The sequence below is a fragment of the Bos grunniens genome, chromosome 10 (assembly GCF_055505025.1).
Source record: "Bos grunniens cultivar Pamir isolate PY7600 chromosome 10, Bosgru_T2T1.0, whole genome shotgun sequence".
Taxonomy (NCBI): Eukaryota; Metazoa; Chordata; class Mammalia; order Artiodactyla; family Bovidae; genus Bos; species Bos grunniens.
Window position 1 is genome coordinate 2,499,615 of NC_141174.1, and position 21,914 is coordinate 2,521,528.

General features: G+C 48.2%; 1 protein-coding gene across 17 annotated transcripts in view; it reads left to right on the forward strand.

Annotated features, from left to right (window-relative positions):
* Nucleotides 1–21,914, forward strand: part of FOXN3 (forkhead box N3) — a 446,920-nt gene that overhangs the window by 414,161 nt on the left and 10,845 nt on the right. For all 17 annotated transcript variants that reach the window (XM_086319211.1, XM_086319213.1, XM_086319223.1 and 14 more), the window contains one exon: nt 7,349–7,454. In XM_086319211.1, the coding sequence (XP_086175337.1) occupies nt 7,349–7,454 (106 nt within the window). The remainder of the gene's footprint in view (nt 1–7,348; nt 7,455–21,914) is intronic.

The window sequence follows — 21,914 nt, forward strand, 5'->3', positions numbered from 1 at the left end:
TCTCAGGGGCTCTGCGGGACATGGCTTCCAGGAAAATCCAGGCAGGACACCGCTGCCTCATTGCCTCCTGAGCTTTGGATTGTGCTTCTGGTCAAATCTATCCACATCCCTCTCCCCTGCCAAAAAAAAAAAAATTATGGCTCTGTAGATTAATTCTAGCTTCTCGATTCTAATTAAGGCTTCCTAGGTGGCTCCAGTGATAAAGAATCGGCCTGCAAAATGTAATCAGTATTATTTTACGGTATTAATGAAATATTTTACATCCTCTTTTTCATATTGAGTCTTTGAAATCCAGTGTGCTTAGAACGCAGCTTGATCTGAATTCCACGTCTCACCTGCTCTGGCGTGGCCACACTGGTCTTGTCAGATGGCGCAGTGGTAAAGAACCCGTCTGCCAGTGCAGGCGACGGAAGAGACTCATGCTTGGTCCCTGGGTCGGGAAATAGCAGCCCACTCCAGGATTCTTGCCTGGGAAATTCCGCTGACAGAGGAGCCTGGTGGGCTACAGTCCATTGGGTTGTGAAGAGTCAGCTCTGAGCCCGCGTACACACTGCAAATCACACAGACACACACACACACACACACACACACGTCTACTTAACTACCTGCTCTGCAGTTCTCCTCTGACGAGCCCTGTGAGTCACCTTTGACCCCAGTAGAGGAACTGTTATTAAGTCAGAAGTCTAAGCACCATTACTCATCTTCAAATGAAGTGAAAGTTGCTCAGTCATGTCAGACTGTTTTTGACCCCACGGAGTATACAGTCCATGGAATTCTCCAGGCCAGAATACTGGAATGAGTAGCCACTCCCTTCTCCAGGGGATCTTCCCAACCCAGGAATCAAACCCAGGTCTCCCGCATTACAGATGGATTCTTTACCAGCTGAGCCACCAGGGAAGCCCAAGAACACTGGAGTGGGTAGCCTTTCCCTTCTCTAGTGGATCTTCCCCACCCATGAATCGAACCAAGGTCTCCTTCCTCCATTGCAGGCGGATTCTTTACCCACTGAGCTACCAGGGAAGCCCACTCATCTGCAAAGGCTGACATCATGCCTGGTTGGAATGTTCCCAGAGAGAAACTCTAGATTATGAACAAAACAACAGAATGGGGTCGGGGTGGGAGTGTTCATGGTGTGGGGAGAGGCCCTCAGCACCCCCTCCCCCCAGAGCTGGAATGCGTGTAGCGGCACCAGGAAGTGGGCTCCCTCCTCTCAGCCCTCCCAGCGTCTTTGCAAGGAAGCGGGCGGAAGGGCCAGTCCTAGGAAAGAGAAGGATTATCGAATCACCTGCTGCTCAGCTTATGGCCTCTGCTAGCTTAGCCCGGGCTGCTCTCCAACGCAGCAGTCGGAGCTCAGAGGTTAATTTTAGAAGCTGCGAAAATCAAGGAAACTGAATGTCGGGAGGGGTGCTGAGGCAGCCGGGGCGGGCGGAGCGCAGAGGAAAGTGTCTCTTGTGCCGTCCACTTGTTTTATTTCGGTTCTGGAAGTGATCACATTTGGATTACAGTGAAAGGTACTGCTTGATTTGATCTGTGTGTGTGTGAGGGCCGCTTTCTTGATGGATAAAAGTTGAGGGTCACTGTATAAGACAAAGTGCTGATGTCCTTGGCACCTTGTCCCAGGATTTGAGAGTCTCAGACATAACGCCAGCCTTCCCTCCTGGAAGAGCCAATTGAAAGAGCATCTTCTGTTGGAGGAGTTGGTCCACAATGCTGGGCTCCGGTGCACAGCACAGTGGCCCGGTTGCACATGCAAATGTATCTGTTCTTTTCAAGTTCTTCTCGCATGTAGGTTATTAGAGTATTGAGCAGACTTCCATGTGAAGAGCTAAATATTTAAATGATGTAGCAGAAAAGGATGCTGCTGGACAGGTGGGGTGTGATTTTTTTTTTTTTTTTTTTAGTTGATTTAGTGAGAAGCCACAAATCTGAGTTTGAGGTTGATCTTAAATATCCAGTTTCTTATGACATCTCTTCTCTAGCTGGAGCCCAGGTTTAATTTCTGCAGGTTGGGTAGGCGCCCTGGGTTTACGTGTGTTGATACGCGTTGGGGGAAACACAGAGAAAATGAAGGGAAGGAGATGTGCTGAGAAGCGAAGGGCCAGGGGCACTGACCCCATCTCCAGATCCAGACTCAAAAAGTCGACTTGGGAATGCCTTACTCAGCCATGTTAGACTGGCCGGGATTCATCTCTCAGAAGCCACATTCTAGACACCCGGGTGTGGAGACAGAAGGGAGACAAGAGACAAGGGTGGGAGCAGTTAAGAGTCACTGGCCGCCGGGGGCAGAGAGGGGCACGTCCGCCCCCGGTGAGGAGCTGCCCAAGGCAAGCACTGGGAAGCTGGGCTTGGGGGGGGCAGCATCCTGCAGCAGCTCCTGTGAGAGTGTGCACCAGGGTCCGAGGGAGAACCTCAGGTGCACGCCAGCGGGGTCGCCAGTTTCCAGAAACAGCTCAGGGAAGGCCTTTTCATGCTGCAGGGAAACCGTCCCTGAGCGTCTCTGTGAAGTCAATACAGTGCATTAACCAGGAAGATGTCTTTGTGGGCGAGTGCAGTTCGTGAAGTGAGAGTCACTCAGTTGTATCCGACTCTTTGCAACCCCATGGACTATACAGTCCATGGAATTCTCCAGGCCAGAATACTGGAGTGGGTAGCCTATCCCTTCTCCAAGAGATCTCCCCAACCCGGGAATCGAACCAGGGTCTCCTGCATTGCAGGCGAATTCTTTACCAGCTGAGCCACAAGAAAAGCCCAAGAATACTGGAGTGGGTAGCCTTTCCCTTCTCCTAACCCTAACCCTTCTCCAGCAGATCTTCCCGACCCAAGAATTGAACTGGAGTGTCCCGCATTGCAAGTGGATTCTTTACCGGCTGAGCCACCAGGGAAGCAGAGTTAGGAAGGGCTACAAAAAGCCTAATAGACTGAAAGAATTTCTGCATGTCCTGACCGCGTTAAATCCTGCGCCTTAGAGATGATGAGTGAGAGGGTGCTGGTGAGGGGAGGCGCGATGGCGGAGGATGAACACGGTGACCTTGGTGTCGGTGAGCCACAGAGCCGGCCAGCCACTGGGCTAGCTGTGTGCTTTGTCTTGTTTTATCTTCAAAACGATGCTCTGAGGTACTTTCATGCCTCCTTTGTAGGTGAGAAAACAGAGGTGCAAAAGGGTAAGGCACTCGCCCAAAGCCACAGGGCTTGTGGTGGGGCAAGACTTTGGACAGAGGCCGTGTGTGACCACACAAGAGGCTTCTTCCCTGGAGCTTAATGAGACAGGGAGTGGAGCGAGCCGTGTCCAGTAGCTGCTTGGTGAGCGCTGACCTCCTCTCTGTCTCCTTCACACCGGGTGAGCCGCTGGTGATCGGAGGCTCCAGCCACTCGGGCAGAGGGCTCTGGGTACAGGCGGGGCTGCGTCTCCTCTGATGGCCCGATGACTGCAGGGCTGTGCCCGGCCAGGGGACGTGTGCCCGGGGCTCAGTCCTCCTGCTTCGTCTCCGGGGCTCCCTAGTCTTTGTCGCAGGACTTCAGGTGCTCTGGGTGTTTCGCCACAGGAGTGACTGAAGTGATTTGCACACGGGGAACAGAAGTGCCGTGAGCGCACGATGGCCAGGGGCTTCCGACCCCGTCCAGCTTTGTCTCATCTGTTCTCGCGGGCCGCTCCAGGGCGCCTCTGGGGGTGCTGAGCGCACGGGTGATACTGAGATTGACGACCCACATCTGTTTTCAGAACAGCCGTGCCTTTATTCAGGTAAACCTCTAAATACTCTGAGAGGTCAATACTGTGAGTCCTCTTCTTACTTAAGGAGCTCGTCAGGAGACACAGGCAGTGAAGGACACCGACGGGACACAGAAGCGGCTCGTGTGGCACCAGAGTCTGGCTCTCAGCCGCCAGGCTAGAGACCACCTCCCTGCTCACAGCCCTTCCGTGGTTTTCCCAGTAGCCATAGTGAAAGTGAAAGGCTTAATTGCTCAGTCGTGTCTGACTCTTTGCAGCCCCATCCATGGACTGTAGCCCACTGGGCTCCTCTGTCCATGGGATTCTCCAGGCAAGAATACCAGAGGGGGTTGCCATTCTCTTCTCCAGGGAATCTTCCCAACCCAGGGATCAAACCCAGGTCTCCTGCATTGCAGGCAAATTCTCTACTATCTGAGCCACCAGGGATGAGGTGTAGATAGATGCATCTCATTCCTGCTAGGATGATATGCTTTGTCAAAATTAGTTTTTAGTTCTTACGCACATTATGCTTTTCATCACTTCCAGGCCCAGTGTGTGCCTTTGAATACTAACGTCAGCAGCACTTCCTACAGGAAGGCCTCCCAGATGGCCTTTGTTTGGGGTTAGCCGTCTCCGTCCTTCGAACCTGTGGGCCCGCTGGCCCAGCACTTGCTACAGTATGTTTTCGTTGTCTCTTCAATTCTCTGTCTGTCCCACCTAGCTGGGGGGACCCTGTGTCCTCTTCATCTAATGTGTAGACAGGTACTTGGTAATTTAATCCATTAATTGGTACAACCTGTTATGAGACTATAATCCTTTTTTACTGATTGAATTATAACTGTGGTATAGATTTTAAATATTTAAGTTGTTTTGGGGGAGTACTGTTCTGTCAGATCTGCTTGATGTTCTAGATGAGATCCCTAGTGACTGATACATTAAATACTGACCATTTTGAAGAGATACCGCACAGCAAAATGATTGAAAAACCGTTTCCCACAATCCCCAAAACACAGAGACAAACCAAAAATAACCTCCACCTGAAGCATCCGTCTTTGAACACCAGAGTCCTGGTTTATACGTATGTCTGTCCTCTGGAATTACTGGTATTTCCCCTCCTGTATTTTCTTCCAGAAGTTTTGTAACTTTAGTCCTTACATTTAGCTCTATGATGCATTCCTAATTAGTTTTCCTATTTGGTATGAGGTTAGGACCAAGGTTCATTATTGTTCAAGTGGATCTCATTGTTCTAACCTTCTTTCCCCCGTTGTCTGCGTATTTGTCAAAAATCAGTTGACCGCATACACGTGAGTCTCTTGGATTCTTTTTTGTTCCGTGGATCTGTAGGTCTGCACTTACACATATACCACGCTGTCTTGTAGATTTATACAAAGTTGTTCGATAATTTGGATAGATTTAAATTCCGGACGCTCTGCTAGAGTTCCAGTCAGTTCAGTCGCTCAGTCGTGTCCGCTCTTTGCGACCCCATGAATCGCAGCACACCAGGCCTCCCTGTCCATCACCAACTCCCGGAGTTCACCCAGACTCACGTCCATCGAGTCAGTGATGCCATCCAGCCATCTCATCCTCTGTCGTCCCCTTCTCCTCCTGCCCCCAATCCCTCCCAGCATCAGAGTCTTTTCCAATGAGTCAGCTCTTCGCATGAGGTGCCCAAAGTAGAACTCATCAACTAAGCACACCATGATAATTAGTTGCAATATCACATCATAACAGGTTTCATGCTTTTAAGATATTTGGTGAGTCCCCTACCTCAGACGACCTAATACCTGAAATCAGGCTGACTGTTAAGTGACGGGTAGAAGTTCCTGGTCTAGTTCAGCCTACCTGCATGATTAAGTGTGGGAGCAGACGGGGGCTTCTCGAGCCCCAGCTGTGCTAGTGATGACTTCAGGCGCCAGTTTCCATTCGTCTCCTGTCCCACCTTTTGTACAGCCTAGTAACGGGGACCTTACACAAACCTGGATGGGATGTGGCAGAGGATACTAGCAGGAGCTGCCCAGGGAGTCAGTCTATAACTTTATCCCACGTTCTAGAGTAGACATTCGTCCAATGTGAAAGACCTGACTTAAGGTTTAGAGTATTTACATAAATCTGCTCTTAGAGACCTGAAATTACAGGAGTTAAAAAGTATGTGCCGTGTCTTTTGGGAAGCGTAGTCGTTCCACACAAATAATATCAGCTTTTAAACATTTAATATCTAGGGACTTCCTTGGTGGTCTACTGTTTAAGACTTTGCCTTCCAATGCAGTGGGTACAGGTTTGACCCCTATTTGGGAGCTAAGACCCCTCATGTCTGGCAGCTGAAACAACCAAAAACTTTTAAAATACTCCACATCAAAAAAATATATATATACATATATAAAAATTTATTGACTTTTTAAAAAACTTAATATTTAGAGTGGTTTTCATTTTTGAAGGTATGATTTTGTAGACTTTTTGGTTAGGTCTGTGTTTGAGAAAGCACAATCTGTCCACCCTGCCCTTGGATGAGTCTGGGCCAAGGCTGGGGACTCTAGGATGCTAGAGACGGAAAGGGTCTTCGAGAACATGGTTCAGAGAAGGAAAAGTAGATTCCGTGAGCTCTCACAAAGTCCTACCAGAAGAACGGGTTAAAGCCCAGGTGTACAAGCCCTCTGTCAGCGTGTTCACGCAGGATGCATGCCTGGCCCCTAGGCAGACGTGTGGAGGAGTGTTGATGCTGCTGGGGGAACAGTAGCATGAACCAGAAGAAACTGCTGTTTGGGAGGTCAAGAAAGATCGACTCTCGGGGGTTGCTTCTGGTCCCCCTGTTGTATAAAAACTCAGATCCGTGGGGGGCCATTGTGAGTTACACGCAGCACGGGCAGCGTCTGATGGTCCCTGACGAGAAGGTTGGCCCAGGAGTAACGCGGGCTGAGTGTGTCTAGGAGACCCGGGTGACGAGAGAGCGCCCGGGACGTCTGCTGAGAGGGAGCTCCAGGGCAGGAGCAGGCGGGCGTCAGAGGGGCCGTGTGCTTCCGAGACGGAGCCCGCCTCCGACGGCCCCGCACTCCCCGCCGAGACGGGTGTGAGGATGCTCACGAGACGTTGTGAGCGCTGAGGTGCCGAGGAGCTTGTGAAATCGGCTCTGCTGTTCTTCTGGCTGGTTTTTTGTTTTTTGTTTTTCCCCTTCCTGGACTAAGGACTCTTAGAAAGATATTCCCAGTTCTGACCATGGCCGGAGAAGCGTGAGGAAAATGATTTGTTTGCTCAAGATGGCGTCAGATTCTTGAGACCAAAAGGGTCTGCCTAGAGATAAAAGCTTATATGTAATAAATGCAGGAAAATAATATTTGCAGCCCCCCCCCTTTTTTTTTTAACCAAGGCATCAATCATAAGCTATTGATTTGACTTGACTAAGTCTCTCTCTTGAGGTGTGGTATCTTTCTCTCTTTCTGTCTTGCTCTCTTGATATTCTCTTTCTATCTGTCACCCCCGTGTGTGTGTGTGTGTTTCTCCCTCTGCTTGCTCTCTGTACCTGTGAGTATCTCTTCTTTCTCTCCCTGTCTCCCTCCCTCTCTCTTTCTCTGGTGTATCCAAAATCTCTGACTGGGAACAGAAGTCTCCACAGAGGGACTCATGTGTGCTGTCTCTTTGCTTTTCCAGTTCCTCCAGGAGTGATACAGAACGGAACGCGGGTTCTGAGCCGAGGCCTGTTCCCCGGGGTCCGGCCGTTGCCAGTCACGCCCATTGGGATGACAGCGGCTGTGAGGTAAGGGGCCCTGCTGGGCAAAGCCCCCCTGAGCAGCGGGAAGGCCACCTGGGGGCCGGGGAAGACCAGCCTCTGCGTGGTCAGGGCGGAAATAGCTTGGGTGTCTTAAGGCGTTAAAGGAGCTCCCGAGGACCCAATCTAGGTGCCAGCTTCTCCTTCTTGGGCTGTCAAATTACCCTGGTCTCTTTGCAGATGAGATGAAGCAAAATGGCAGTGAAGTTGCTCTATTCTGAGAAGGTGGGGTAAAGTGAGCAGAAGGAAACGGTGGGCAGGGTAGGCATTAGATTCTGGGCTAACTGGTCGACCTCCAGACCCAGCCCTTTCTCTCTGGGGGCATGTCTGACCTCTGTGGGTTAGTTCCCTCGTCCATGAAGCTCCTCTGCCTCCTGGGAAGGCTTGCAATGAAACGTGCAAAAAAGGCAGGTGTGAAAAGTGCTCCGGCAAGTGGCCTGTAAATACCAGGTGGTGTCAGCCCCCTCACTCCCAAGAGTCAGCTCAGCCGCCCAACCTCGTGGACTCCTCCTTGGGAAGTTTCTTTCCTCCACCCTTCTCAGCTCCTCTGCCACCCCCAGGGGAGGGCCCATCGCTTGCCTGGGAGGGAGCCTTGCGTGCCTCAGTGGGAGTGCCTCCCCCTGCCCACCCCCGCCCTCCCGACAGCCGTCACCAGGCTGGTTTCCTACAGTGTGCCTCCCCAGCTGTTTGCAGAAGCGTCCCCGTCGACTCCCGCCGTCTCACCCTGACGCCCCGCCGGCCCTCCCATCTCCTCCAGCCAGACTTGTTCTCCAGATGATGGGGTTGGCCCATCTTATCCTGCGGTTTCCTCTGTGTAGATCTCCCTCCGCCTCCACATGGAGAGCAGCACCTCCTTCTCAGCCCGTCACAAAAATGATCCCTTCCCCAGGCTTTTCTGAACAGGCCTCTGAGTCAGCCTCAGAGCAGTCCTCTTTTCTTGGCACGCATAACCCCTTGCTTTGGGCGTGGCCTTTGGTGGGTGGCGCTGTGTGCGTCCCCCTCTGTCCTCTGGTTTGCTTGCTGAGGACAAGGGCTGGGTCCCGCTGGCTTGGCTGAGGCCTCGTCACACGCTCAGCGTTGGGCCCCGATTGCTCGTTCAGAAGAGACCTGCCGTGCTGGGCTGCGTCCCTTCACAACACCGCATCCCAGCTTCTTTGCAGCACTTCTGGGTCACGTTCACGCCTCAAGGCCATTTCGCTTTCACAGTGTTTCATGTCCCAAAGAAAACCATCCCCGGAAGTCTGTTAACTGCGGCTTGAGGGAACTGCATGCTCAGGCTCTGTGATGGGCATCAACCACGTGGAGGTTCTCCGCTCACTTGTGGTTTCGTTTGTCTATATTATCTTTTGGCTGCGTGTGCAGGATCTTAGTTCTCTGACCAAGGATGCAACACACTTCCCCTGCACTGGAAGCGCAAGTCTTAACCCCTGGACGCCAGGGAAATGCCTCACTTGTGTCTTTTAATCCTCCCAGCAAACCAACTGCTTTTGCCAGAGTTGTTGTTCAGGCACTAAGTCATGTTCGACTCTTTGCAACCCCATGGACTACAGCATGCCAGGCCTCCCTGTCCATCACCAACTCCCAGAGTTTACTCAGACTCATGTCCATCGAGTTGGTGATGCCATCCAGCCATCTCATGCTCTGTCATCCCCTTCTATTCCCGCCTTCAATCTTTCCCAGCATCAGGGTCTTTTCCAGTGAGTCAGTCTTTCACATCAGGTAGCCAAGGTATTAGAGCTTCAGATTCAGCATCAGTCCTTCCAATGAATAAGTAAGTGAGTGTTAGTCACTCGATCATGCCCGACTCTTTGTGACCCCATGGACTGCAGCCCACCAAGCTCCTCTGTCCATCAGACTTTCCAGGCAAGGATACTGGAGTGGGTTGCCATTTCCTTTTCCAGGGGATCTTCCCAACCCAGAGATCAAACCCAGGTCTCCTGCATTGCAGACAGATTCTTTACTGACTGAGCTACAAGGGAAGCCATGAATAGTCAGGGTTGATTTCTTTTAGGATGGACCGATTGGATTTCCTTGCAGTCGTATCTTCAGGGCAGATGCTAGTATTTGGAACCTACTAAGGAGGGAAGTTGGTAGGAATTAGAGTAGTAATTGTATGGTAAAGCCAGTTATCATTTCTGCTAAGCAGACATGGCCATACTTTCCAGAAGTGTGGAAAGGTTCTTTTTCTTGTGCTTCTGCCATATCTTTCTTAGATGTCTTGAGATCAGTAATTTACGACCTTCAGTTCATGAAAGGTAAGCCTCTTCCTTCGAGCCAAAATAGCTATGCCTTGGCCTCACATTGTGAGAGAGACATACTCCGTCTCCTGTTTGTTCTCAAAATCGCTTCTGCCTAACCTCCTCATGTACCTTTCTGGTTGGGAAGGCCGCAGACTCCTCTCACTTGCCGTGAAGATCTCCTTTCATGTGCAGACACTAAGCGTAGACGTCAGCTTATTGTCCTCAGCATCTTTTCAGTGCCTTTTTAAGCAAACAGAGTTCTCCCTGTGACTCTAGCCATTCCCTGGGAGAAGGGAAGAGCCAGGCAGAGGGAAAGGAGGCCTGCGACGGACCTGGCTTTCAGCAGGAGCTGCCTCCTCATTTTATTACCCTCACGACATATGTGATTGCTGACTTTTGGTGATTAGTACCCTCTGGAGGTATTATGTAAAATATTAGTTTTTTTAAACTGGTTATATTTTGGTTAGAAGGTAACATAGCGTTGTGTTGTTCAGTTGCTAAGTCGTGTCTGACTCTTGGTGATTCCCATGGACTGCAGCACACGAGGCCTCCCTTCCCCTCACCATCTCCTGGAATTTGCCCAAGTTCATGTCCATTGAATTGGTGATGTTATCGGTGGCACTACAGCAAGACAATGATATCCTATTCGTGGTCAAAGAGTTGCTACTCATCCATCCCAGCCAACACCTCACTTAGGCTCCTGCCGCAGTACAAGACCACAAGCAGGTTCCGGGGCTGGACGTGTGCGTCCTTCAGGTCCAGCTGGGAGAGACAGAAGCCACGCTAGGGACTCGAACAGGGAGACTTCAAAATAAAGAACTGTTAGCCAGGTAGAAAGTTATTAACCAGGCTTAGCCAGGTAGAAAGTTATTAAGCAGGCGACTGGAAGAGAACTCAGGGTGTTAAAGAGGGAACAACTGCAGGAAGCGGCCACATCCCCTCCGGTGAGGTTTGAATGATTGCCCCTCGAGGCTGGGTCTCAGAGCTCCCAGGAGCGGCCGGGGCTGTGATCCAGGCCTGCGATCCAGGCCTCTTAGGAGGAGACTCTGAGCTCAGAGGAGGGACCGGTGGAAGGACCAGAGGGGTCTCTAGGGAGAAGGCTCCTACTGGTGCACACACCTCTCCGGGCACATGAAGAGGTGGGGCCTGCGGGCACCGGAGGAATCGCAGACTCGGTTTGGCAGCTCCTGTAGGACAGACTGCTGCTTCAAGGGGGAGAGGCATGGCTGGGGGACGCAGAAACGGGGCACAGGGGAGGGGCCACGGCCCTTCCCCCACCCATCCCAGACTCGGGAGGGCAGAGCCAGGCGGGCTCAGACAGGTGGCCCGGCGCGGAGCACTGCGGGCGGCCTGGGCCCAGGGGCTGTAGCTGTGCGTGCCCATCCTCTCCAGAAGCATGCAGCCCGGAGCAGCGCGCTTCCCCAGCGACACCGGAGGTCCCAGCAGAATCCTCTCGGTAAAACGAACAGCCGCAGTGTGTAGAGACAAGCTCCCGTTTGCCCAAACAGAGAGAAGACCACAGTGTGTTAGCCATCATCCCAATACCAGCTCTGCACTTCCCGCCTCAGTTTTAAGAGACTTCAGGGAGAGGAAGGCTGCAGAAGGTCAGGGACCCTCGCTTATAAGACCTTTTCCTTCCTTATGGCCTAAGTGCCTGGCAAATAGGTGGCACGACGCCGTCAGGAAAAATGAACGGCAACATAACCACGTGGGCATTTGCAGGAGGCCTTGTAAAGCCCATCAAGAGCTGCTGGGGGGGGAAGTCGTGTTCTGTGCTCTCACGTTCATTGTAATCGAAATTCTTTTCCTTTTTTAACTTGGCCGTGTGTCAGGTGAACCTAGGTTAGCTGAGGTTAAAGGGAAAACAGCCCAGCAGAGACCAGAACAGCAGCAGGCGTCCTCTGCCAGACCACGTGGCGGTGACCAGGGGTCCCTGAGGGGCTCCCGCCGCCCCATCCGCTCAGTGGGGCAGGCAGGAGGGCAGAGGTCATTAGCGCCCCCTGAAGACCTGTTTCCTACCCTGCTTTGTGTGACAGGTCTTCTGTGCAAGTCTAAGCAACTTCTCCTTAAGTGAAAATATTTGTCTTTCGGGGATGTGTTGTGGTTTTTTTTCCCCCTCTGCTGAGTGCCAAAGGCCATGTTTGTTTGTCTTAACTCTGAAACTGTTATTGACATAGATGAAGCGTTACTTTATTAGCTGATCACTGCACAGCTTGCATTTGCTGGGCTCCTTTGCATGTAATTATGATGTGAAATCTCCTTGTAAGAGTATCTGTCAACAGTGTAGTTGACTTTGCCGTGTTGACTTTTTACTCAGTAACTTCAGGGATCAGCCCATCCTTAGACATTGGAGACCCGCTTATTTTTAAATTTGCCTAGGCGGGGAGTCCTTAAGACAGGTTATCCTCGGAGTAACTGCTCTCACTTCTCCAAGTTTCACGCGTGTGTCTTCTGCTGCCTCTCCAGTGAAACCCCTTGCAGAGAATACATTTGAATGGAAGCGTTACAGCCCCGGAAGAGCTGCTTCTGGATCTCTTGGGAAACGGAGCCTACGATTTCCTCCATTCGTGAACTAGGGGCGGCTTCTCAGCTGCAGGCCGCAGCAGCTCCCCTGGGCCTGGGCCACCTTGTGCGCACGGCTTAGGCCTCTGACCCTAAGTCACCTCTCAGGTAGCAAAGAAGAACTATGAACGTCAAGGCTTGCCAGAGGATTGAGAGAGAGCTGGTGGGCACACCCTCCTTCATGTGTCAGACTGTGCCGCGCTCGCTCAGGTCCAGCTCTTTACAGCCCCATGGACTGAAGCCCGCCAGGCTCCTCTGTCTATGGGATTTTCCAGGCAAAAATTCTGGAGTGGGTAGCCATGTCCATGGGATTTTCCAGGCAAGAGTACTGGAGTGCGGTGCCATTGCCTTCTCTGGAGTAAGCAATAAACACATAGAAAAATGCTCAGCATCACTAATCATTAGGGAAATGCAGATCAAGACTGCAGTGCTTCACCCTCCTCAGGATGGCACTAGCAAGAAAACAGAAAATAGTAAGCGTTGACAAGGTCATGGAAAGATTGGAGCCCTTGAGCACTGTCGGTGCTCAGTATGGCAGGTCCCTTGGACTGCGGGGAGATCAGCCCGTCCATCCTAAAGGAGGTCAGTCCTGGGTGCTCATTGAAAGGACTGATGCTGAAGCTGAAACTCCAGTACTTTGGCCACCTCATGCAAAGAGCTGACTCATTTGAAAAGACCCTGATGCTGGGAAAGATTGAAGGCAGGAGGAGAAGGGGACGACAGAGGATGAGATGGCTGGATGGCATCACTGACTCGATGGACGTGAGTCTGAGTGAACTCTGGTAGTTGGTGATGGACAGGGAGGCCTGGCGTGCTGCGGTCCATGGGGTGGCAAAGAGTCGGACACGACTGAGTGTCTGAACTGAACTGGAAACCTGTAAGCAACCCGAGCATCCATCAATAGATGAATAAACAAGCAAAATGTGTGTACTCATGATAGAATATTCAGCCTTTAAGCAGAAGGCAACTCTGATCCCTGCTACAGTATGCATGCACCTTGAGGACATTTATGTTAAGTGAAACAAGCTACTCGTAAAAAGACTAACACCGTATGACCCCACTTAAGTGAATAGTCCTGTTCATGGAGGCGGAGCACAGAATGGTGGTTGCCAGTGACTGTGCAGAGGGGTGGGGGTCACTGTTTACTGGGGACGAGTCACAGTTTTACAGGATGAAGGGTTCTGGAGATGGCTGGTGGGGCGCCTGCACAATGTTATGAGTGCACTTAATACCACTGAGCTGTGCGCTTAACAAAGGTTGAGATGGTAAGTTTTTTATGTTTGTGTATTTTAGCACAGTTGTTTAAAGCGTAAAAGAAAATGAAATGTGTCGTGTGGAGAGCATGATTCATCCACCTGCTCCCCACGCACCTTCCCAGATCTCCTCTCTGAGCACCAGAAGCTTAGTCCCAAACCCCAGACAGGGCTTAGGTTGAGTTTCCAGGCCACCTTCAGGACAGTGCACACTTGGCAAAGCCCGGGTTCGTGACAGTAATCTAAACCACGTGTTAGTCGCTCAGTCGTGTCCAACTCTTTGTGACCCATTGGACCACAGCCAACCAGGCTCCTCTGTCCATGGGATTTTCCAGGCTAGCATACTGGAGTGGGTGGCCCTTCCCTCCTCCAGGGGGTATTCCCGACCCACGGATTGAACCTGGGTCTCCCATACTACAGGCAGATTCTTTACCGTCTGAGCCACCAGGGCAGCCCCAGTCTAAACCATAACATGTTAGAAAATTACAAGAAAGTTTCATTTGATCACAACCTAAGGCTGCTGAATAGTTTTTGGAGCTTTAAGGACCTCACGTGAAAATGCAGTTCCCCCGGAACAGGAAGCAAGTCAGGAATTAATGGTTCTATTGTCACATGAAGCATTAATACTTAAGGTCCTGTCAAAATAAAGTCAGCAGGAGAGTGCATCCATCAGCCTCAGATCTGCTCCTGGTCACCGTCTTCATCTTTCCCTGGAAACGTGTTTGTCACAGGGGTTTAGGCCGCCTGCACCCTTCAGTCTGAAGATAGGGTGGGCCCGGTGATGTCACTGGAAGGAAGTTTGCCACTGATCTGCTTTCTGTTTTAATTTAAAAACCAAGTACCTGTCAGCCTTCATCTTTTGAAATCATGGTCTTTGAAGGCAGTTCTAAAACTGACTATTAGGTTATGCTTTGTGGTGGGAAGGAGAGGAGGAAATGGTAAAGGAAAAAACAACCCCGGGGGATAAAGGACGCACGTGAGTTCCCTCTGGGCCACCAGCTCAGCTTCTGTCTCCACTTCCGGCTCTTCTGGTCCAGAAATCGAAACAGTGGCCAGCAAATCCACTGTGTGATGTTTGATCCACGTCTGCAGTTGCTCCTCGCGCTTCAAACCAGTGGCATTGGTTAAGGCCTTTGGAAGTCCTGGCAGCTTTTACTATTGCGTGTAAAAAGCCCTCTGCACTCCTGATGATGCTGGTCTGTGCCAAATGCAGAGTGATTCGTGGAGGAGAGTTTTAGGGTCATTCCTGTCGTGTTCTGTGATCACATAGATAAGGGGTCACAGTTGTCTCAGTCTTTTAAGGGGACCCCTTGCAGCTCACAGGAGGAAACTGTGCTGCTTCCTGCCCCCAACGTGGAGATGACCACTGAGGCAGAACCCCTGGCATTGTTGAGCCCTTGTGCTTCTCAGGAAGAGCTACACAGCAGGAGCAGGCGTCAGAGGCCCCCGCAGCTGCTAAAGATAACCAGAATCCCAAATTCTGTATGTACTGTTCCTAGGCTTTTAGAAGTATTTTTGATATTCATAAGGAGTACATTAAATTTTTCTTGATTTGAATTTTATCTGTTAATATCTGGAATGGTACTTTATATCTTCTTTTCTGACTTACTCCTTCCCCTCTTTATTCATTACGAAGTTTATTTGGTTTGCTTCATTCAGTTGTAACTGGCGGTGTTTTCGTGCCTATATAATATTCCACTGTGTGGCTGTGCCACAAGTACATTTTTTAAGGTATTTGGATTGTTTATAGTTACTTGCTTTTACAAACTTGCCATGGGAATTCCTGTCCATGCCTACAGTCTCATCTAGGATGCATGTTTTGGTGTGGGAATTTTTGGTTTATACAGGGCTAACGTGCTCAGCTTCACCAGAGGATGGCAGATTGTGTTCTCAAATGCTCATATCCGTGTACACGCCTCCCAGCAGAGTATGGTACTTCCCATTCCTCAGCATCTTCACCGACATGTGGAGTTGTCATCCTGTGCGATTTCAACCAGTCTAGCGGATATGTAACAGTATCTTGCAGCATTTTAATTTCCATTTCCCTTCTTAGTAAAGAGGTTGCACAGTTCTCCATTTATTTAACTGGCTGCTTGAATATGCTCTTTGATGGATTGCCTGCTCAACAGTTTACTTATCTTTCTATCAGGTGATTTTCTTTTCTTATCTTTGTAGGACTTCTCTGTATATTCTGGATAATAACCCTTTATTGACTATCTTGTTGTTGAGTCACTCTTTGCGACCCCATGGACGGCAGCATGCCAGGCTTCCCTGTCTACTATCTCCCAGAGTTTGTTCAAACTCATGTCCATCAAAGCGGTCAGGCCATCCAACCGTCTCATCCTCTGTTGTCCCCCTCTCCTCCTGCCTTCAGTCTTGCCCAGCATCAGGGTCTTTTCCAGTGAGTCGGCTCTTCGCATCAGGTGGTCAAAGTATTGGAGTCTCAGCTTCAGCATCAGTCCTTCCAATGAATATTCAAGACTGATTTCCATTAGGATGGACTGGTTGGATCTCCTTGCAGTCCAAGGACTCTCAAGAGTCTTCTCCAACACTAAAATCTGAAAGTACTACAACACGTCAGTTCTTCAGCACTCAGCCTTTTTTATGGCCCACCTCTCACATCTGTACATGGCTACTGGGAAGACCATAACTTTTTCCAGTGGCTATACGAACCTTTGTTAGCCAAGTGATGTCTCTCCTTTTTAACATGCTGTTGTTGACCATATGTGTTGCTAATAACTTGCCTAAGTTTGTGGATGGTCATTTCACTGTCCATAGTGATGTCTTCTGATGAACAGAAGCTCTTAATTTTCATGCTTAGTAATCACTTTGTAATGAAATCTAGTGTCTTTAAAAAGTCCCCACTCCAAGATTATATGGTCTTTTGTAGTTTTTTTCCTAAAAGATTAAAAAAAAATTTTTCCTATATCATTTAAATACTATATAATCCATCTGGAGTTAATTATTTGTATATTGATTTTTTTCAGGCAACCTTGCTAAATAAATTGACTTAGTAAATTTACTAATCTGTCTGTAGATTCTTCTGTATAAAATCAGATAAATAATGGTGGGGATTTTTCTTATATCCTGTCCTGTTATATCCTATTCTTATATCCTGTCCTATTTTTTCCTGCCCTATTAGAGTTAGAACCTCTGAATAAAAGTAATGATAACAGACATCTTTACGTTGTTTCATTCTTTCTTACATTTGTTATTTGGCTGCTTCCCATCTTAGTTGAGGTACACAGGCTCTGTAGGTGTGGCTCCAGAGCGTGCAGGCTCAGTGGTGGCCATGCGGGGGCTCGGTTGCTCCACGGCTCGTGGCATCCAAGTTCCCTGACAGAGAGCAGAGCCCACATCTCCAGCGCTGCAGGAGGGACTCTTAACTCCCGAACCGCCACCAAAGTGCCCGTGTTTTTTCTTATTTTAAAGAGTGCTGTGTTACTGAATAACTGACGGACTGTTTGTTTTAGGTTTTTTAGGAAATATACTTTATCATTACAAAAATATTCCTTCTATGTTTGGCTTGCAATGGTAGTTTATCATAAATGGTTGTTGAATTTCATCAAAGAAATGTTTACATCATTTAGCAGAACGGTAAATTTTTTTCTCATTGTTTTACATGGTGGTGAATTACATGATAAATTACTAATTTTAAATAAAACCTGCATTCCTAATGTACTGGTGATATATTTTTTACATATTGCTCGCGTTGGTGCGCTAGCATCTCATATGTGAATCTTTGCATGGTTGTCCAGAGCCATGTTTCTCTAGCGCTCTCCTTATGTAGTTTCAGTGTCAGGATTACATTATTCTCACATAATGCATTAAAGAGTATTCACTCCTAGATTCCCTGAGTTTAGGTAAGATTGAAATTAATCTGTTGCTTAATGTTTGGCGGAACTTACTTGCAAAACACTGCAGAGCTGGTGTTTTATTTGTGGGATGATTTTTAACTATTGAGTGAATTTCTTTAATTCTTATAGTATAACTTATTTTTCATTTCTTTTTAAATTCATTTGGGTAACTGTAGGGATTTGTCCATATCACCTGCTTTCAAAAATGCGGCATAAAGTTATTTATAATATCTGTCATCTCAGTGTCTTGCAGTTGCATCCCTTTAACGTCTTATTTCATTTTATTACTTCTCTTTTTGCTTAACCTTAACACAAATAGTGTTTTTTCTCTAGAAGAATCAACTTTGGATAATCAACTTTATATTATCATGTAATATATTATAAATAATGTAATTAATTATTATAATTACCTCTATTTTGTATCTCTTCTCCATATCATTAATTTCTGCTAGCTTTTCTTTTAATTTTCTTTCTTTGGGTTTATTCTTTCTTGTTGTGGTGATCTGGATACTTTTATTTTACACTTTGATTCTTTTATATAGAACTTCAAGGTTATACTTTCCTTCAAACTGCTGCTTAGTTGTAGCCATACATTTTGGTGCCTTTTGTTTTCATTATTGTTACAAGTTCCAAGTCTTTACTAATTTTCATCTTGCTTTCTTCTTTCAGCCATAGGTGTTTTTAGAAGTGTGTTTTTAAATTTTCAAACCTATGAGGAGGTGGTTTTTGCTTATTTTTGGTTTTAGTTACCTCTTCATCATTACTTATTAATTACAATGCACTGTGCTCAGGAAATCCATCTGTAAGATACTGCTATTTGAAGTCTGTGGAGACTTGCTGTGTGGTCTCCTAGTGTATACTGTCTTCTATTATAAATATTTTGTGTGTGCTTCTAAGTCACATACCTGGTCTGTTGTGAGCACATGTTCTGTATATCCACTAGTTCAAATCTACATGTGAGCCGTGTCTGGGCGAGAAGGGGGAGAGATGTGGGTTTGACCATTTCTTCCTGCAGCTCTTCCAATTTGGGTGTATTTTGAAGCAATCTTATTGGAGGTCTCCAAGTTTAGAACAGTTATATATTCCTGGTAAATTGAACCTTTCTGACTATTTCATCACTGTCTTCATCTATAGTAACGATTTTTGCCTTAGAATCTATCGTGTCTGGTTTAATACAGCTGCATCAGCATGGCACCATGGTTTTCCTCCTTTTACTTTTAACCTTTCTTAGTCCTTATGTTTTAGGGTCATCTCTTATAAATGGCATATGACTTTTTCTTTTAAAGTCTGCGTTAATGATCTTCACCTTTCAATGGAGATACTAGCCTATTTTAAATGATATATGTGGACTTGTTTCTACCATCTCAGTTAGCCTTTTTTGCAAACTTTCTTTGCCCCCACCTCCCAGATTCCTTTCTGACTCCGTTTTGTTTTCGTTGCTATACCTGCTTTTGGCCTTGCTGTGTGCTCACTGCTGCAGGCTTTGTCTGGGTGTTGAGAGCAGGGCGGCTCTCTCGCTGCACACACAGGCTTCTCGCTGCTGTGTCTTCTCTTGCTGCAGATTGTAGGCTCTGCACAGGCCCAGTATCTGTGGCCCACGGGCTTAGCTGCTCCAAGGCACGTGGGGTCTCCTGGACCAGAGATCAAACCCATGTCTCCTGCATTGGCGGGCAGATTCTTCACCACTGAGCTCCAGGGAAGCCCACTAACATTGTTTTAAATTGACCACGATTCTTCTACTTGTCATTCCTCCCCGCTGCCCCAATGGTTTATAAGTTATATAGAACTTTCTGTTCTTTCAGTGTTGATCCTAGAACTTTTAGCATGAATATTTTAAAATGGACAGTTAATCAGTATCGTTAACCTCCTGCTCAGTCAAGGCCTCTGGGATACTTCAACTTCTGTTCTCTCCACCTCCGAAATAACATGCTGCATTTAAATGTCTGGGACTTGAGCTCTATTTCGTATTTCAGTTTCTTTAAGTCAGCTATTATCGTTGGCCCTCCATATCCATAGGTTCTGCGTCCATGGATTCAATCGACTGCTGATAGAAAATATTAGGAAATAAAAAGAATTCCAGAAAGTTCCAAAAATCAAGGCTTCCTTGCCCTGTGCACTGGCAGTTGTTGGCATGGCGCGCATCCGCACGTTGTACTCGGCACCGTACGCGATCCTGGGGTGATGTGAAACGCATTGCAGGGCCTGCCTAGGTTCTAAGCACATACTGTACCATTTTGTAAAAGGGACTTGAGATTTTGATATCTGTGGGGACCTGGAGCCAAAACCCCCCCAGACACCAGGGGACAGCTTGGTGCCACCAAGGGTCGCTACTTGAGTCCATTTCCTTTGCTTAGCACTTTTTTTTCTCTTGCGTCTGAGACCTTTCTTGCGTCTGGCTTTTATTCCACTTCTGTTTTATGTGGGTACATAGTGGATCTGCGGTGCTGTGCTAGTTTCCGGTGTGCAGCAAACGATTCAGTCACCCAGCGCTTGCGCCTGTGCTCCTTCAGTCTTCCCCGTGTAGGCTGTCACTAACACAGAGTCCTGAGTGCGTTCCCTGTGCTCCACAGGAGGTCCTTGTCGGGTCTCCATTTTATATATAGACAGACGCATGTGGGTTTAGTCCCAGCCTTCCCCCTTTGCTAACCGTAAGTCTGTTTTCTCTTTTTTTCCTGAAAAATGCTCTTAAGAAGGTCCTATCACTGAGTATCTGCTTTTAATCAAAGTCTTGACTTTTTGTCTGAAAATATTTTTATTTTGCCTTCTTTCTTGCTGTCATTCAGTTGCTAAGTCATGTCCAGCTCTGCGACCCCGTGGACTGAGTGACGCACGGAGGGCTTCCCTGTCCTTCACTGTCTCCCGGGGTTTGCTCAAGTTCATGTCCATGGAGTCGGTGATGCTGTCTAACCATCTCATCCTCTGCCACCCTCTTCTTTTGCCTTCAGCCTCTCGCTGGGCCGTCGTTCCCAGACGATAGTATTGTAGTTGGACAGCTACTTTTTCTCTCTCGTTTTGACATTACTGTTCTACCTCATCTGAGTCACTGGTTTATCTTAACTACTCCTCTTCCTTAAGTGCTGTGTCTCCTTTCTCGTACTCCAAAGCCTGTGTGTGTGTGTGTGTGTGTGAGAGAGAGAGAGAGAGAGATGTCTGTGATGACTTAATCTATCTAGGTGTGCATTTCTTTGTATCCTCCATGGGACTTGTTGGCTTTCTGAATCTGAAGATTGGTAACGTTCGTAACAGGAAATCCTCAGCCATTTCCTGCTGTGGGATTGGTTCTTCTGCATTTCTCCTTCACTCTGGACCTCCAGTTGCGTTTGGTTGGATGCTCTTGTTGTATTCTGCATTGCCCAGCCTCTCTTCCATGTTTCCCATCTCTTATCTCTCTCCGCTGCAGTTCCTATAATGTCTTTAGATCCATCTTTCAATTGACTTAATTTTTTATTTGTTTGTTTTCCACAATTCAATTGCATTGAGTTTTTTAATTTCAGGAATTATATTTTTCAGCTCTGGAAATTCTGTTTGAGGCATCCCCAAATCAAGTCCGCTTGGTTTTAGTAATCCAGTGTTTGTAATATTTGCCAATTCCCTCTTTAATTTTTGTTTTTTTGGTGCATACATTATATTCTTTGTCTAATTGTTGCAGTATTTTCAGACTTTACAGTTCAGATTCTATGGGTTGTTTTTTTTTTTTCTGTTTTCTTGTACAGTAGCTTATTTCTTTTGTATTTAATTATTTTTTTTCTTTTAATGTGAACCTGTGTTCTTTAAAGTCTTATCTGTGAGAGTTCTTTGTGGACTGCGTTTGAAGTATGTTCTTCCAAGAAGGGTTGTGTTCTCCTCTAGTGGGCACCACCGGGCACTTTAAACTGAATGTAGCTTGGGGTCTGTTGGTCCACACGGTAGAATTCTGGCCTCACGCCCACAAGACTTCAGACTCGTGGCTTAAAACTCTCAAGGGAGGCTCTTGCTTGCAGTTCCATCTGGAGCTGAGGTCAGGCTGGCCTTTATGCCACTGTCTGCCGCCAATTCCCCAGGATCTCACCGAAGGCCTCATCATTCAAGGGTCCCGCGTTTTACGTGGCGTTTTTACATTTCTACTTTCCTAGCGGGCTGTTTATGGCAGCCCACTCCAGTGCTCTTGCCCGGAGAATCCCAGGGACGGGGGAGCCTGGTGGGCTGCAGTCCATGGGGTCGCACAGAGTTGGACACGACTGAAGCGACTTGGCAGCAGCAGCAGCGGGCTATTTGGTGATTTTAGATTATAAGCTCCTATGATTCAGCCTGATATGCAGGCATCCTGACGGCCTTGGGGTGGGTTGCTGTCTTCAGGAGAGGTTTTGCTTTGTGAACTTGTGCTGGGAGCCTGGGGAGCAATGCGTCCGAGGGCGCTTTAACCCCCCGAGGGGCCACAGTAACCCGGGAGCTGCCCGAGTCCTTCCCCCTGCAGCACCCTCCCCCCAGGTTTGGGCTCCTGGCCCAGAGCTGGAGGCGGCATTTGCTCCACAAAGCCCTGCCTTCCTTACATGCCTG